At 38.8% G+C, this 17,290-nt stretch overlaps 1 protein-coding gene across 1 annotated transcript in view; it reads left to right on the forward strand.

The window, feature by feature from the left end:
• F5 (coagulation factor V) overlaps window positions 1-17,290 on the forward strand; it is an 88,079-nt gene that overhangs the window by 49,444 nt on the left and 21,345 nt on the right. The window contains exons 13-21 of the mRNA XM_037825394.1: window positions 1,010-3,257; window positions 5,771-5,945; window positions 7,633-7,869; window positions 9,450-9,660; window positions 12,177-12,356; window positions 14,240-14,356; window positions 15,194-15,265; window positions 16,251-16,354; window positions 16,805-16,960. Coding sequence (XP_037681322.1) covers window positions 1,010-3,257; window positions 5,771-5,945; window positions 7,633-7,869; window positions 9,450-9,660; window positions 12,177-12,356; window positions 14,240-14,356; window positions 15,194-15,265; window positions 16,251-16,354; window positions 16,805-16,960 — 3,500 coding nt within the window. The remainder of the gene's footprint in view (window positions 1-1,009; window positions 3,258-5,770; window positions 5,946-7,632; window positions 7,870-9,449; window positions 9,661-12,176; window positions 12,357-14,239; window positions 14,357-15,193; window positions 15,266-16,250; window positions 16,355-16,804; window positions 16,961-17,290) is intronic.

Below are 17,290 nucleotides of genomic sequence, written 5' to 3' on the forward strand. Positions count from 1 at the left end.
TATGTCACTAGAAGGAAAGCTAGAGGATGAAACATGGGACTGTATAATAGAGTGAACCCTGATGTAGATGATGATTGTGGTTAATACTACAACTATAAGAATGTTCTTCCATGAAGTAGAGCTAATGTACATCACTATTACAAGGTGGTTTATGGGAAAATACAACTAATGCAAGTTATGGACTATATTCAACAGTTAATATTGTAATAGTCTTTCATCAGTTGTAACAAAGGTATCATACGAATGCTAAGTATAATAATGGGTGGGGGGTTGAAGGGGTATGGGATTTTTCTTTTTGGAGCGATGAAAATGTTCTCAAATTGATTGTGGTGATGAATGCGCAACTTGTTGATTATACCAAGGGCCACTAGTTGTAGAATTTGGAAGGATTATATGGTGTGTGAATAAAACTATTTTTAAAAAATTACCCTGGGCCCACCTGAACTGGTTTTTGCCTAAAGGAGTAAATGATGGAAAAAATGGAAAAGTCAAGTACCATAAAATTACCATACTTAGAAATACTGAAATGCCTCTTCTTTGTGGAGGTAGACCTCATCATCCCTCCCAACTCCAATTCTCAAGCACCTAGTATACAGCTAACAAGATGTTTGTGATATTAAATTTGATTCTTGATTCATCCCTTTCTTACATAGTGTATTCTAAAATAGTGACTCTCAAACTATCTATGCTGAAAGACCTTTTATTTTCCTCCCTAATCTCCACAGATGAATACTTTTCCTGTATTCTCTTAAACAAGATAAGTGAATGGATCACAAGCTTGGATGTCATGGCAATGTTAAATTGCTAAAGTTTCCTAAAGACTCCACTCTTAGTTTCTGACTTAATGTCATTGTGAACCAGTAAGCAACTGTTCATAGACCAGCAGTGGCCCATAACCACACTTGTGTATCCCTGCCTAAAGCTCATTAGAAATTACCTGCCCCAATGTTTTCTAGATTTTTAATATTTTCTAGACTTTTCAGTTCTTGCTTCTGTCTCTCTTCTGTAGGAACTTGGATGTTAACTACCCTGCGTTCCAGTTCAAGAAGCCAAAACATAAGGCTGAGATTCAGAGATGTTAAATGTATCCAGAATGATGATGAAGACTCATATCAGATTATATATGAACCTACAGCATCTTCGTCCATGGCTACTCGGAAAATGCGTGAAGACAGAAGTGAAGAGACTGATGAAGACTATGATTACCAGGACAAACTGGCTTTAATATTAGGAATTAGGTCACTCAGAAATTCATCAATGACTCAGGAAGAAGATGAATTCAATCTCACTGCCCTTGCTCTGGAGAACGACTCTGAATTCATTCACCCAAGGGCAAATGGAGCTGTTGGTTCAAATCTTTCTTCCCCAATTAATATTAGTAGGCTCATTGATAATGACCCCTCAGAACCTCAGAAAACTCTTCCTCATCCAGGAGCCACCCCAGCTGGTCCCCTCCTGGGAAACCTCAGTGGCTTAGACAAGAATTCAGGTCTCAACCCTTCCACAGCAGAATATTCCATCCCTTATTCTGAAGACCCTATAGAGGATCCTCTACAATCTAATGTCACAGGGATAAGTTTACTTCATCATAGTGCAGAAGGATTCAGAGGCGAAGACCATGATAAGCATAAAGGATTCAAGGCAGGAGGACAGCAAGCAGCAAGGTACAAGGTTTCCCAGATGAAAATACCAGCACATAAAATTGGAAGACTTTTAGGCCAAGCCAACACTTCTTCCAGAATGAGATCCTTGGAGGACCCTCCTAGTGATCTGTTACTCTTAAGACAAAAGAATCCATCTAAGGTTTTGAATGGGAAATGGCATTTGGTTTCTGAGAAAGGTAGCTATGAAATTATCCAAGAAACTAATGAAGACATGACTGATAAACTATTGAACAACTCCCAGAATGCCTCAAGGACTTGGGAAGAAAGTATCCTCCTTACAAACAAGCATGGAGAACAGAGTGGCCATCCAAAGTTTTCAGGAGTTAGACATAAATCTCCACCAGTAAGACAGTCTGGAGGAAATAGTGGGCTGAAGAAAACCTCCTCTCTCATTAAGACACGAAAAAAGAAAAATGAAAGGAAGCTTACACACTATGTTCCAATGTCTCCCAGGGGCTTCCACCCTCTAAAAGGAGAGTCCCACACCACATTTTCAGACAGGACACATGATCATTCATTGTTACCCCATAAGTACAATGAAACATCTCTTCCCACAGACCTCAATCAGACATTCCCCTTTATGAATGATGGTCTGATAGACTCACTTCTTGACCAGAATGAGAACCCCCAAAATGACACGGGTCAGACGAGCATTGTTCCAGATCTTTATCAGGCAATGCCCCCTGAGGAACACTATCACACATTCCCTGTTGAAGACCCTGGTCAAATGTACTTGTCTACAGAACCCAGTCACACATCCTCTTCTCCAGAGAGCAACCAGATGCTCAACCATGACCAGTTCTTTTCTACTGACATTAGTCAAATGTTCCCTTCATTGGAACTTGAAGTCAGGCAGACACCCATCTCCCCAGACCTCAGCCAGACAGCTCACTCCCCAGAACTCAGCCAAATGACCCTCTCTCCAGAACTCGGTCAGACAATTCTCAACCCAGAACTCAACCAGACAACCCTCTCCCAAGAACTCAACCAGACAACTGACTCCCCAGAACTCAGCCAGTTGATCCTCTCCCCACACCTATATCAGACGACCGCCTCTTCAGAATTCAGTCAGACAAACATTTCCCCAGATGACAGGCAGGTGACTCTCTCTCCAGACCTCAGCCAGGCAACCCTTCTTCCTGATCTTGGGCAGAAACCGCCTCTTCCAAACCTTGAACAGACAACCTACCCCACTGAATTGAGTCAGTCACTACCTCTTCTAGAACATGGTTGGACTTTCCCTTCTACAGACCTTGATCAGAAGCCATCCCCTCCACTATCTCCTACACTCAATGACACTTCTATACCAAGGCAATTTAATCCACCAGTTGTAGTGGGCCTCACTGGAGATAATGGAGATTACATTGAGATTATTCCAAGGGAGGAGGTCCAGAGCAATGAAGAAGACTCTATTGAAATGGATTTTGTGAACTATGATGACCCCTACCAAACTGATACTAGGACAGACATCAACTCCTCCAGAAATCCTGACCACATTGCAGCATGGTACCTCCGCAGCAACAATGGAAACAGAAAAAATTATTATATTGCTGCTGAAGAAATATATTGGGATTATACAAAATTTTCTAAAAGGTTAGGCCAGTTTTCTCCTTTTATATTCTCATTTTTCTACCACTACTGAATAAAGTAATTACAACAGTCCAGGGAGCTAATTCTGGGCAAATTTGGCTAGGTATAGTATTTGGTTCCCCTGTTACAACTTTGCCTATACTATTTCCTTTGTCAATTCCAAGATTTGGCTCCTCTCCTTTACAGAACACTTGGACACTATACTATAAGAACAATCACTGTTAGATGTATTTGATATTCTGCAGTTAAAGAAGGCTCCTCCTCTTCTTCCCTCACCACACACATTCCTACTCCCTCTTTTTGCTCCAATGCAGAGCGCAAGCTGTCCATGGCTATCTGCTAATCAGTAAACTTTAGTTGAAGTTGACTTCAAACTCAAATTTGTGGCATTACACTAAGTGCTGAGACTACAAAAGAGAATGGGGAAGGTAGATATGAATCAAATACTCACATAAATGTTAAAATGTAACCATGATAAATGCCAGGAAGGAAAGGTAGATACATGATGTGAGAATTGGGACATCTGACCCTGAGGAAGTGGCATTTGAGCTGAGATCTGAAGATGAGTAGGAGTGAACTGTGCAGGAGATGGAGCGGGAGAGCATTCCATGCAGAGAGAACAGCATAATCAGTGGTAGGATGAAGCCCTAAGGCTGAAGACCTATGTGGCTGGGAGCTTATGGAAGAGGATGGGTGATAAGAAGGATGTGACTAGTTTGGGAAAGACTAGACCCCACTAGGCTTTGTATGTGATGGGAAGGATTTTGATGTTTATCCAAAGTGCAGTGAGAAACCCTTCAAAAGCTTTAAGCCATTCCTAACTCATTGGAACATGTCAGTTTCTTTCCTGTACCTTGTTATTTTCATCTTTTAAATGAAGCAGTTACAGCAATGAGCCCAAGTTCCTTTCTACCTCTAACACTTTAGGGTTCTAGTCATTAGCTTATCCACTTAAACCATAAGACTTGAAAGAATTGATACAATTTTGTAAGTGACCTGACTTACAACAGAGAATTTTTTAAAGATCATTTTCAATTCAATTTTACTTAGGGGTGAAGAGCCACATTGGGCTTGGCTCTATTTTCTGGGATAAAGATACATAGACTAGTGAAGGTGAAAAGGAACAGGGTAACTTAATTAACTATAGATTCTCAGGGACGTGGCATGGTAACCATGCTTAACTATCTAAACATAGCTCACAGCTTTTACAAAAGCTAACTGTTACACTAAGCGATTAAAAACCAATGTAATTAGAATAGGCAAAACACAATGCATGGTGTGACAGGCAAATGATTTTGCTAATCTGATGCCTGGTATTTCCATAATAAAAACTTTTTGTTTAAAACATTTTCTGCTATGACTTCCTGTGTAAATACAGCACCAATTCCTATATGGAAATAACTAGTTTATCTGGGGATTTCTAAGCAAGGCCCTCAGAGAGGATTTAGAATCTGTCCAGAATGTTAAGGAATGGAACAAGTTCCTTCAAAATCTCATATCCCATTCCAGGCTTGCAACCCATTTTATGGCAGTTAAAATTGATTCACCCATGTCTTTGTATTCTGTAAAACTGAATGCTATGCCAGAGGCTGGAAGGATGGAGTTAGAAAGGTAGAACTACTAGAAGGAAGCAAGAATGGTATTCTCTGTTGATGGTTCACAGTTCATGGCAATAATACGGGCTAAAGATTGATGATGAGATTTCAGGCTGTTTCTACAGGCTTGGGAAATCTGAGTGGAGAGTTTGACGTGTTTTGGCCCCAGACCGAGCTGGTGAGCTATATGGGGAATACTTTAGCAAAAGTAAATGCAGCATTTTCATTACTCAAAAAAAAAAAAGAAACGCAAATGCAAGGAGAATGGCTACTTATAGAGTACAAAACAATCATTCTTCCAGTGCCCTATGCAAGGGAGGCCTTCGAATTCAACAAAAACCCTCACGACAGCCCCAAGCCTTAATCCTGTCCCATTGCATGGCTTTGTCTGCCTTTAATATTAAAATCTGCTACACATATATTAATATGCATATATTAACATATATTTGCTAATTCATTTATGCATTTACAAAAAATTTATTAAGTGCCTACTTTGTACCAGATAATGTGTTAGGCACTGCGAAATAAAATTATGACCTCGTGTTGCATAGGCAGACATTAAAAGATAATCTCACAAATAAATTATCTGTAATTTCCTACATATGCTATATAAATACTATAGGAATACTATAGGAATTTAGTACTATAATATTACTATTAGTACTATAGAGATGCAAGGAATCATACAGGGAGACTTGACCTAGTCTAAAGTATCTAAAGAAGGACTTACCTAAGAAATGACATTTGGGCTGGGAGCTGAAAGATAGTCACTGGCTTATGTTTTTACTCATTCGGTTGTTCATCTCTATGCTATGAACTGTGCTATGCTATGCTAGGGGCTGTTTTCAGAAACGATTTCCTAAGTTCTTTGAATAGTCTTTTGTTTCCTCTTTTAAACAAATTATACCCTAATTCTTTCAGTGAAATGGATAATGAAGACACAGATGATGCTCCAGAGGGCACCACATACAAGAAAGTAGTTTTCCAAAAGTACCTTGACAGCACTTTTACCAAACGTGATCCTCGGAGCGAGTATGAAGAGCATCATGGGATTCTTGGCCCTGTTATTAGAGCTGAAGTAGGGGATGTGGTCCAAGTAAGTCAGCATTTGGTCATTGTTAAGATCAGCAGAGGCATTTCCACAAACAATAGAGGTTTGTAAAGGTGAAAGTAGCAAGAGAGTTACAGTTGATTTGTTTATTTTCCAGAACTAACCAATATTTACATTTCTTTTCAAAGACTCCTTTCCAAGCAATTTGGCAATCTTTGTGGCAAAAATAATGACCTTGCAATGAAAAACTAACTCTGCAAATTAAATAATCTGGAGGAAATTACATTAACAGCTACCTAAAGCTAATCTGTTTAAGGCTAACACAGAAAATTAATCATTTGGGTTTCATTTGGGCAGTGGTAGGGTAGTAGTAATAGTATTAGTAGTATTTTAGAAATATCTCCTCATGGTTTCTTAAAAGAAAACAAAGTTAATGAAAATTAGAAAATTAGAGAAATAAAGGCGTCTCCATGACTTTGGGTGAAAATAATAACACCCCAAAAGTAAGGTTCCTAAGGATGTTCCCAATCTTGGTCATTTTCTTCAAACTCCTGTATCCTATTCCAGGCCTGCTACCAGCTAACATGGCAGTCAAAGCTTATTTCCCCCATCCTTTCTAAGCTTGCACTTACAAAAAGATAGGAAGGGGCCCCAAATCTATTCTAGATCCAGAAACATAACTTATTATACCTATTTAAGCATTTATCAGAATTTTCAGTGAATATTTGCTCTTCTAAAAAATGCAGATAGGCAAGTAGTATATTTATATATCAGTATAATATATATTAGTATATAATATATATTAGTATAATAAAAATGCATTTAATTTTACTAAATGCACCATGAACATATGGGACACAATAGTCTTCTCTTTTCCGATCAGGGAATTTTTAATCATTAGAAGCTGTAGAAGAGAAGGACTAGGAGCAGTTTCCTTAATGGCTCTGACTATAGCTGGGAGCTCTCATATGGCATTCAAAATCCTCCCTATCTGGTCCCAATCTCCTTTTCCAAACTCATTTCTCACCAGATCGCACCACATACCTGTGCATTCTACAATCTGGCTATACCCAGATCTCTGTTGTCTCCAAATTTTTCCTTTACTCCCCTCCTCACAGGCAGGTTCCTGCTTTTCCAGGAGCCTGAAATGCCTGTCTCCTCCTTCTCCCTTTGCTGAGCTCCTCGTCAGTCTTCAAGGGACAACTCAAATTCCATTTCTTCTGAGAAACTCTTTAATTCCCCACAACCTCTCCATAACATTCAAACACATGGATCCTCCAAGGCATTCCCATCTAACCCCATTCATAATTTGTTTATCGCACCTGTATGTCCATATCTGGATCCTGGATACCCATGTGCATGTGTCTCTTCTGCAGTAACTTGAATGCATACAGAGAGCAGGGACCAAGCCCTATTCATCTTTGAATCTCCAGCTCCTATCACTAGCATTTCATTTGTAGATAATGTCAGTACTTTAGCCCTGAGCCTAAGAACAAACATGTTTTGGTGTTTCTGGGTAAACTACTCAAGACCTTCCTCTTAGGAAGGTTGTGAAAATTAAATCAAATTTATATATATATGATATTACATATATATGTTACTTTGCAATTGTTAGCACCTAATATACCTTAGTTCTGATTTAATAACCATCCATTTTGCCCTATATTGCTGCTTTTTTTATATATATATTTTTTCAAGCTTAAGTACATTTGTGGATCATTCCTTTATCTAGGTTCGTTTTAAAAATTCAGCATCCAGATCATATTCACTTCACACCCATGGACTTTCCTATGAAAAGTCATCAGAGGGAAAGACTTATGAAGATGACTCTCCTGAATGGTTTAAGGCAGATAATGCTGTTCCACCAAACAGCAGTTACACGTATGTATGGCATGCCACTGAGCGGTCAGGGCCAGAAAACCCAGGCTCAGCATGTCGGGCTTGGGCCTACTACTCGGCTGTGAACCCGGTAGGTACCTCTATTAAAAGTTTCTGTCATTCCCCTGACCATTTTTTGTTGTTGTTTGTTTGATTGTTTTTTAACATGGACCTTTTTTATTTACATTAGTTCATTACTTTTCTTTTTCTTTTTTAATGCAATTTTATTGAGATATATTCACATACCACACAATCCATCCAGCATGTACAATCGATGGCTCACAGTGTCACTACAGAGTTGTGCATTCATCACCACAATCAATTTTAGAACATTTTCATTACTCCAAGAAAAAAAAGGAAAAAACCCAAAACATCCCATACCCTTTATCTCTCCCTATCATTGATCCCTAGTATTGGTGTGGTATATTTGTTACTGCTGATGAAAGAATATTAAGATATTACTGTTACCTATAGTCCATAGTTTGTATTAGGCACATTCTTCTCCATATATTACTCTATTACTAAGTCCTTGTAATACTTTTGTACATTTGTTGTAGTTCATGGAAGAAATTTTTTACATTTTTATTGTTAATCATAGTCATCATCCACTACAAGATTTACTGAGCTATACAGTCCCATGTTTTAACCTCTGGCTTTCCGTGGTGACATACATGACTCTAAACTTCCCCTTTCCACCACACTCACACACAGTTCAGCAATATTAATTATACTCACAGTAATGTGCTACCATCAGCTCTATCCATTTTCACTCACTTAAATTCAAACTAGTTAGAAATTCTGTATATCTTAAGCAAGTTTCCCCTGATCTTTTAACCTGAGTCCACTAAGTGGCAGGGTAGGGGCCGTTTCTTTTTAAATCTTAGTCTTGCTTTTCATGGGGAATATGTAAAGATTATGGTCAACAGTCTACAGCCTACCATAGCCAAGGACTCACCATGCAGCTCTTCAAATGACAGAAAGAGAAAAACATTTGTTCAGTGGAAAGGAGTGAGGATGACTTAAATGGTAGGCACCAACTTAGAGGACTACTTTTACAGAGGAAGACATTTATCTGCAATTTCCTGGAACAAGTGTTAGCTTTTGCATGCACTTTCTTTATGAAAGAACTGAAAACTTGGGATTCAGTCATTCAAGGCATAGTGGAAGAACAAAGGCTTAAATTTAAATTCCTGCCCTGGTACGTGCTATGTCACCCTAGGAAAATTAGTTGATTTTTCTCAGCCTTGGTCTCCTCAGTAAAAAATGAAAAAACAATACATAGCACACAGTAGGCATTTGGTAAATATTTGTTCAATGAATCAAATTAAATTTATCATATAGGATTGTTGTCAGGACTAAATGAGATACTGTAGGCAAAGCATTTAATGTAATAGTAGATGCTCAATACATAGTAGCTATTATATTATTATCAATGTCATCATCATCATCATCACTACTACCATGTTGGGATAAAGGATTAATCAGGAAGGGAATATAAATGCGACAAAATTAGATGATAAATATCCAGGTTTATTAAGCTATTCATTTATAATCTTCTAATCCAGAGCCTCTAAGGAGAGTTTCTTTTATGTATGATCAGTGATTCTCAGAAGAACAAAGAAAATCCTAAGAAGGGGGGAATACATGCAATTTGCTCTTACTGTCTTTCAGGAAAAAGATATTCATTCGGGCTTGATAGGTCCCCTGCTTATCTGCCGAAAAGGAACACTTCATAAGGAGAGCAACATGCCTGTGGACATGAGAGAATTTGTCTTACTTTTTATGATCTTTGATGAAAAGAAGAGCTGGTACTATGAAAAAAAGCCCAAAAGGTCTTGGACACTTGCATCCTCAGAAGTAAAAAACTCCCATGAGTTTCACGGTATTTTTCTTCTGACTTTGATCTAATTTCTGAATTAATGCAGAATGGGTCACAGTGATTCCTGCCCTTAGGTCTTCACAAGATTAGGCATGAGATGCTTCTGAGGACCAGCAGCTACAACTAAATCCAGCTTCTTAAACATCTCAGAGGGCTGCCAAAACCTGGCAGATGATTCTTTAGGTGAAGGAGAGTAAAGAAGGATTGCAACAAAACCAAGCAAAAATGCAGTATGCTTAAATTTGTAGCATGTATTTAAAAAGTTAATGTTATTCTGCATTTTTAATAGTTAGTAAACCAATTTCTTGATCTCTAAAGGAGCAAGTGCTGTACTCTGCTGTTTATGAAGAAGAAACGGCCACACATGTCTTTTCTATTTTAAGAATGACTCGAGGCATTCTAGCTCATGGGTGACAGCCAAAGCATATGAGAACAAAACGAGATAGGAAACTGGGTAGTTGCATCATGGGATGATAGTGGGAAGAGAGCATTTGGGTGCCCACTCTGAGATCCATTCAGGATTTGGGCCTGTAAATTGGCAACTGAATTACAAATGGTTTTAGAGAAAAGCAAATTTTAGGATTTGGAGGAAAGCAAAGAGAATAACTCAGGGATTAGAAATAAACAAGGATCAATAAGCACTGTTTTCAGAGTTTGAGGAATGGAGGTGGGTGCTTTGAGATTTCTGATCTGGGAAGACCTGGGCTTCTGATAAAGGGTCAGTCACTCAGTGTAATAAGCAAGGATATGGTTGTTATTGCTTTAAAACAAAACAAAAAGTCTGTTACATTATTATATACAACGTCCAATTCAGTGCCACCTCCACCTCCAACCAGCCATCAGTGCTAAGCAGGTCTAGTCTATCTCCTCTACTTCATTCATACATGCAGCCTACCTTTAAAAAAAAAAAGCAAAAACCTTGTTTTTTTTCATTAAGTATCAGTTAGTGTATATCATAACCTGATCTCACTGTAAAAATACTTTGGGGTAGAGAAATACATACCATATGATTTATGGTCTGCCCCAAACCCTATCCACTAAAGACGGAGGTTAAAAAGATTCTATTAAGGAGTCCAGAAGAGAACCAACTGAGAGGCAGCCTAATAATAGACTCCAAGCAGATCTTTTCTTCTCTCCTTTCCTACCATCTCCAGGCCTCTCAGCCCAGCAAGCCTGGTCTCAAGAGTGGGACGCATACCCTTCAGAAAATCTCTCAACTTAGTGGAAAAGCTCAGGCTGCAGAATCAGACAAGCTTATCTCTTGGCTGTGCCCTTTATTCATTGAGTATTCTCAAGGCACTTAAACTGAAGGCACTTACACTGATTCCTCAAACAGAGTACAATGTATGTAGTATAGCTTTAAATGGATTGTAGTCTAAGTCTATGTAATTTGGTAATTCCCTTGGTGTAGTATTTTTCAGAGTATTTGGTAAGCAAACCACCTGAGTACCCAGCTCAGTATTTGGCCTTTGCAGTGTGTTCGGTAAAAACGTGTTGAATTAATGAGTAAATGAATGTAATGAGTAAATGAATGAATTATATCATTCAGCTCAATTTATCAAATGTTTACTAAGTGCCTTGCATATTTAGAGTCTTCACTTCCATATCCTGATGCAATGGTTTAGCAATGCTGACCTAATAATCACTCGAGATGAATTTCATTCTTATGAGATTTATGTCTTCAGAAACTAAAATAAGGAGATGAGGGTGATGTTATAAGTAGGTAGATAGGTATTTCCCTACCTGATATAATTTTAAGAGTATCAAAATGATCCTTCTTCCTCGTTCTCCAAAAATTCACTTGCCTGGTTCCTGAAATCTACAGCAGTGCCTTTAACTTAAGAAAAAGTAATGAACCCAGTTAAAAGCTCAGTAGCACTAAGCTTTATAATGAAACATTTGTAATATAGGTGACCAAGTTTACCAGGTGCTTTTAAAAAAAAAAATACATATTTCACTAAAGGGGCAGTGGAAAAAGCCCAAAAACTTGGATATATAAGCTGGAAAAGGGCCAGTAAGAGAATAAACCCAAATATGCTATGGTCGGTGGGCACAACTTCCTAATTTATCCTGGAACTGTCTCTGAGTTTAGGAGGCCTTAGGGTGACATGCTGCACATCCCCTTGTTTATTCTTTTTACTCTAACCACTAGAGTTTACCTACCCATCTTAGTCTTTATTTTTTGAAACAAGAGAAAATTGATATATTATAAATGGGAAAGATAAATGGGTAAAGCACAGAGCAGAAGTGTGAAATCTTGGGAAAACTGCTTGGAAATGGAGCTCACTCACACTTCTGTGTAGTTGGTAAGTGATGAGGGAAAGTTAAGAAGGAAGTTATCATTCTTTTTCTACCTCTCATTGATATGATGGCATCTAGAAAACCCTTATTATGGCTAGGTGGGTCTGAGAATGTGAAGTGAGGAACTTGGGTGGCAAGGGGGATACCCCTGTATTTTCTTACCAGCCTTCCTTCCAGCATATACAGATTTTTAATAGATTGCAACTCTGTCCTTTCAGCCATTAATGGGATGATCTACAGCTTACCAGGACTGATGATGTACGAGCAAGAGTGGGTGAGATTGCACCTGCTGAACATAGGTGGCTCCCGAGACATTCACGTGGTTCACTTTCATGGCCAGACCTTGCTGGAAAATGGTACTCAACAGCACCAGTCAGGGGTCTGGCCCCTTCTGCCAGGTAAAGATGGGGCCAATGGAAAGAGGTCCCTTATTAGAAAGGGCAAGAAAAGGGAGTCTTAGCATCTGTAACTCCTCCTCATTTCCTCCCTGTGTGTCTACTTCCTAAAAGGTTAGAACTCAGGATTTTGGCCTAGCTCTTGAGCAAAGTCATATCCCAAAACTGTATACAGATTCCAAAAATTCAGCTAATGTAAGAATTGTTTCCAGCACCACACAGGCTAAGTCTTGGTTTTAAAGAGATGGTATGTCTAATCCAGATTCTACCAAGCTGCTGTGTGTCATGCAGGTCAGGTCTGGACTACATCACAAAATGAATCACACAGGGCTCAGGCAGGTGAAACTTTGTCTATTGGAGAAGGTTATTAGAAACTTACTAGGGTTTCAGGATTCTTGAATTCCATTCCTGGCTATGTCACCTTGATATCATTGGGTTGGTGATTCTCTCCAGGAATCCTAATCTTGAACTGATTCCTGAGGCTGTTTGAAGAAAAAGAAATTGAGCAATTATAAAGCAAAAGAATCACAATGTTCAGAAATTTTCATGTGCAAATATTAATAATGTTTGAACAAATTATAATCATCAAGAAGGATTTACTGTGTGCCAATGAGTTCTTAATCTATGTGTCTGTGTGTGTAGTAAGTATGTGGGTATTGATGTGAGTACTAAATGGCACTGGTTCCCAAACTTTATTGAGCATAATAAAAACTTAGAAAACTGGTTAAAATGAAGATGTTAAAGCAGAGATTTTGCCCTAAGAGACTTTGATACAGTGGCTCTTGGGTGGGAGCCCTGGAGTCTGAATTTTTAACAAGAAGCCCACCTTCTACAAATGTTGTCTAAGCCACCAGTGAAGGCCAGTTCCATGACAGGCCTTTGGGTGGGAAAGTTGTGTGACTCTGCTACAGACATAGGCACAGGAGTCTAAATGAGCCTGGTCAGGTTAAGAGTAGGGGAAAAGGGAGTTCCTGTCTGCCTTTAACATGCAAGTAACACACTAATAAATCTAGAAAGACGTCCCTGTAAAGATCAGGGACAGAGGGTATTAGATCAAACTCACACCTAAAGTTTCCACCAAGTATTAGCAGATCAGTCAATCTTCCATGAGCCCTTGAGCCACAACATGGACTGAGAAGCTGAGATTGGCTGCCTTGTCTCAATTTTCAGACCTAAATATCTGTGTTGGAGAGTGGAAAGCTGAAGACCAGTTCAATGTGTTTGAGAAAAATGCCCATCAGCTATCAATTTTCATTCACAGTCTGGAAATGGTCACAAATTTTAGTCAGCAGGATCTAAGAAGGATTAAATGGCAGTGGGTAATATTAAATACCAGAACGGATAAGTTTTAGAAACCTCTTTCTTGCAGTGATTTTCTGAAGTTTATGTACATTTTCCCCAAATATGTAAACTTTATAGAAACTTTAAAACATGGGGGAAAGATGTTTTATTTTTATTTTCATATATATATATATATATAAATGAAGTGAAAAGGGAGAAAAGAAATACAGACCATATTTTCAAGGGTCGGTGACAAGTTACTCAAGGTCACTTTGATAGTTTAGGATTGTGAATCTCTATTATGTTTGTAACATATATTTAGGTAAGTGAAGATTTCTAATAAGGGTTGGTGGAGATTTCAAAAATTCTACTAAAAATAGGGTGAGTTATTTTTTGTAATCTGTGTATGGGGGTGTGTGTTGCTGTTTTGTTTTGTTTTTAGCCATTCCATCTCTAGTGCTGCCTAAAGGTAAAAGTGGATACCTTGTAAGTTCTATTCTAAGCCTCTTGTGATGCAGTAATTTCATGATTCTTTGATAGCTATCAGCCAATATTTACTTGTTAATCTTTGGGTGTTTAATGTTGTCCTTCATTCTTTATTTTAGGTTCATTTAAAACTCTTGAAATGAAGGCATCAAAACCTGGCTGGTGGCTCCTAGACACAGAAGTTGGAGAACACCAGAGAGCAGGGATGCAAACGCCATTCCTCATCATAGACAGAGGTATCATCCAAGATCTACATGCTATTTTTATCAGTAGAATATCTGTTACTGGAATATTACGAATGTTAAGATTAGAGACATTCAATTCTAAGAACTCTGACAGGGCAAAGACATAATCTGTAGCCATAACTGCTTTTATCCTGGTCAATGGTATGATTGCATTGCAAACATATTAGTTGTCTATCAAACTTAAACCAAATGGTTCCTCTCAGTTCATGATTTGTGATCCATGGGAAAGTACATGTAAGAAATTCTCCAGGGTCCTAGAGTAGAAGAAGTAAATGATAATAGGAATTCAGCAATAACTGAGATAGGTACTGAACTTGGCATTTCAATGTTCTGGAGATATAGTTCCCATCTTTCCATCCACCCATCCATTCCTCTGTATATCCATCCATTTATCCATCCAGCATCTGTTGAGTACCAAGAACTGTGCCAATATCCAGGTAACCCAGTGAATCATATTTCCTTCCCTGATTGGAATGTAAATAACTTGTAACTTTCAGGTCAACTTTTGAGAGTATAGCCTCATGAGGGATAGGACATAATGTTGTAAAATGGCTTGTTTTAGAACAGGAGCAGATAGAAATCAGTTTCAAAATCAGTTGCATTTCAGGATCTCAGTTGCTTTCCTCCAGGGTGTTGCCTTTTCTATTAAAGCAACAATCTTGCTAGTGCATATACCATTTTATGGTCAAACATATTTAAGTCAGTTCCACACAAGGGTGGTGAAATATCTATTTCCTGATACATCATAGGTACAATTTCTAGCCATGGAGCTTTTGCCTTGTTATGTAGATTTTCCACAAAAAAAATTCATTTTTCTGTTTTTCATAGAATGTAAGATGCCAATGGGACTAAGCACCGGCATGATACCTGATTCACAGATAAAGGCTTCTGAGTATCTAAGTAAGTACCAGCATCATAGCTTGTGAATGGTACCCCTTACAATTGTGCAGTGTATAGCCTGCAAAACCATGCTTGGTGACACTGCCTATTGAAGCTGCAGATCAGTTTTCCTCTCCAGGCTTCTCTCCACCACAACATAGTGAAGCAATTCTATTTGGGGTGTTCACCTGGCAGAGGGAGGAGTACTATGGCAGGAGATAAAAGCTTCTTGGCACCCCTTTTTCTCTTGTACCCTGAACAGTGTATATTGCTCCCAAAGGGTTTTTTCCAGAGAACAAGAGCTAGTGATTCTTGGTATCTCTACAAAGACAGCCCAACGTCTCTGCAGAGATTTGGCAAGAAGTTGATGGCTTACTCTTATGACCATGCGCCCATTTCCAAAGCTCTCCCCATTTATCTTTTCTGGGTTTGATCGCACATATAATATTTCAGCCAGATTCACAGGGTCATATCCACAAGGTAGCATAGTCCCTTTTAATAAGATCCTTTGCCTGTGCCAACTATGTATCTATTCAAGAAATGTTGTTGATCACCTGCTATGTGCCAGAAATTCCTCCTAAGTTCTTCACTCTGCTTCAAAGCCCTTCCTAAGATCAAGAGATCAATTGCAAGGGATCCTGGGGCCCTTATAGCTCCCTCCTATGCCTTCCAGTTAGGCAGGCACACTCAGAATCAGCCACATCAACATAACTGAGTAAAGACACATACGACCTGTGTGCAGGGAAGGGGGTGGGTGGTGGCTGACAGCTGGCCAGCTGCAGACCTGAAGCCAATATTTCATCATCAGGGACTAGCTTAGTAGCCAAGGCCCTCGTCAACTACCTGGTCTCTTAATTGCAATGCAAAAACCTTCAGGGATCTAATTTTCCATTGGTACTAAACTCATTTGAGAAATTGCTAATTATCTGTTTTTTTAACAATTCAGATTAAACTGCCCTATGGCAGTGTGATTCTTTTTTTTTTTTTTTCCTTCCTTTGAATTTAGGTTATTGGGAGCCCAAATTAGCAAGATTAAACAATGATGGATCATATAATGCTTGGAGCATAGAAAAACATTCAACTGAAACTGACTCTATACCCTGGATCCAGGTGTGTTTTACCAATCTGAAAGTACCTACTCCTAATGTAATAATAATATTGACAGTGATTTTAATAAGATCTTGTTGTTTGTGGTGTTGCAAAGTTCTTAGAGAAAATAGCAATTGCTAGGCGATAGGCACTATTCTAAGCACTTATCCTCAAAATCCTCAAAATCAACCCTATAAGGTTGGTTCTAGTACTAGTCCATTTTAAAGATGATAAAACTGAGGCACAGAAGGGTTAACTAACTTTCCATAGTCACACAAAGCTAGTTAGCAGTAGAGCTTGGATTCAAGTCCAGATATGCTGTGCTCGACTCTGGGTTGCATCTAGCCACTTTAGTCTGCTAAGATACAAGATGCTGGCTCTTTAGTTCTAAAGCAAGACTGTACAATGAACTAAGCAGTGTGTGACTCACCAACAAGGGTGGTTCTAGTTAATGGCTTTGCTGTGTTGCAGGTGGACATGCAAAGGGAAGTCATATTCACAGGGATCCAGACCCAAGGTGCCAAAAAGTACCTGAAGTCCTACTATACCACTGAGTTCTACGTGGCGTATAGCTCTGACCGTACAAACTGGCAGATTTTCAGAGGAAACAGTACGGGGAACCTGATGGTGTGTGTGCATATTTCCATCTGAATGTTAAAACTCAGTTCAGGATTACTGTGACTATCTGTCTTTAAAATTACCTTTCTGGGTGTTAGAAATACAAATGAATTTCTATGGGTCTTGCGGAGGAAAAGTGATGACATGATGAATCTGTATAGTACAAATTAAAGGCATAAGCCTGACTTTGAAAACTTTACAATCTGACAAAACTTGAAAAATCATTATCATCAAACAAATACCCAGATTTTCTCAGATTGGGAGATGGCATACAGCAGAGTACAATACCTGGTCTTGTGTCTCAAGGAGCTTGTGCTAAAAACTGGCCACCAAGGGTTT

The sequence above is a fragment of the Choloepus didactylus genome, chromosome 2 (assembly GCF_015220235.1).
Source record: "Choloepus didactylus isolate mChoDid1 chromosome 2, mChoDid1.pri, whole genome shotgun sequence".
NCBI lineage: Eukaryota > Metazoa > Chordata > Mammalia > Pilosa > Megalonychidae > Choloepus > Choloepus didactylus.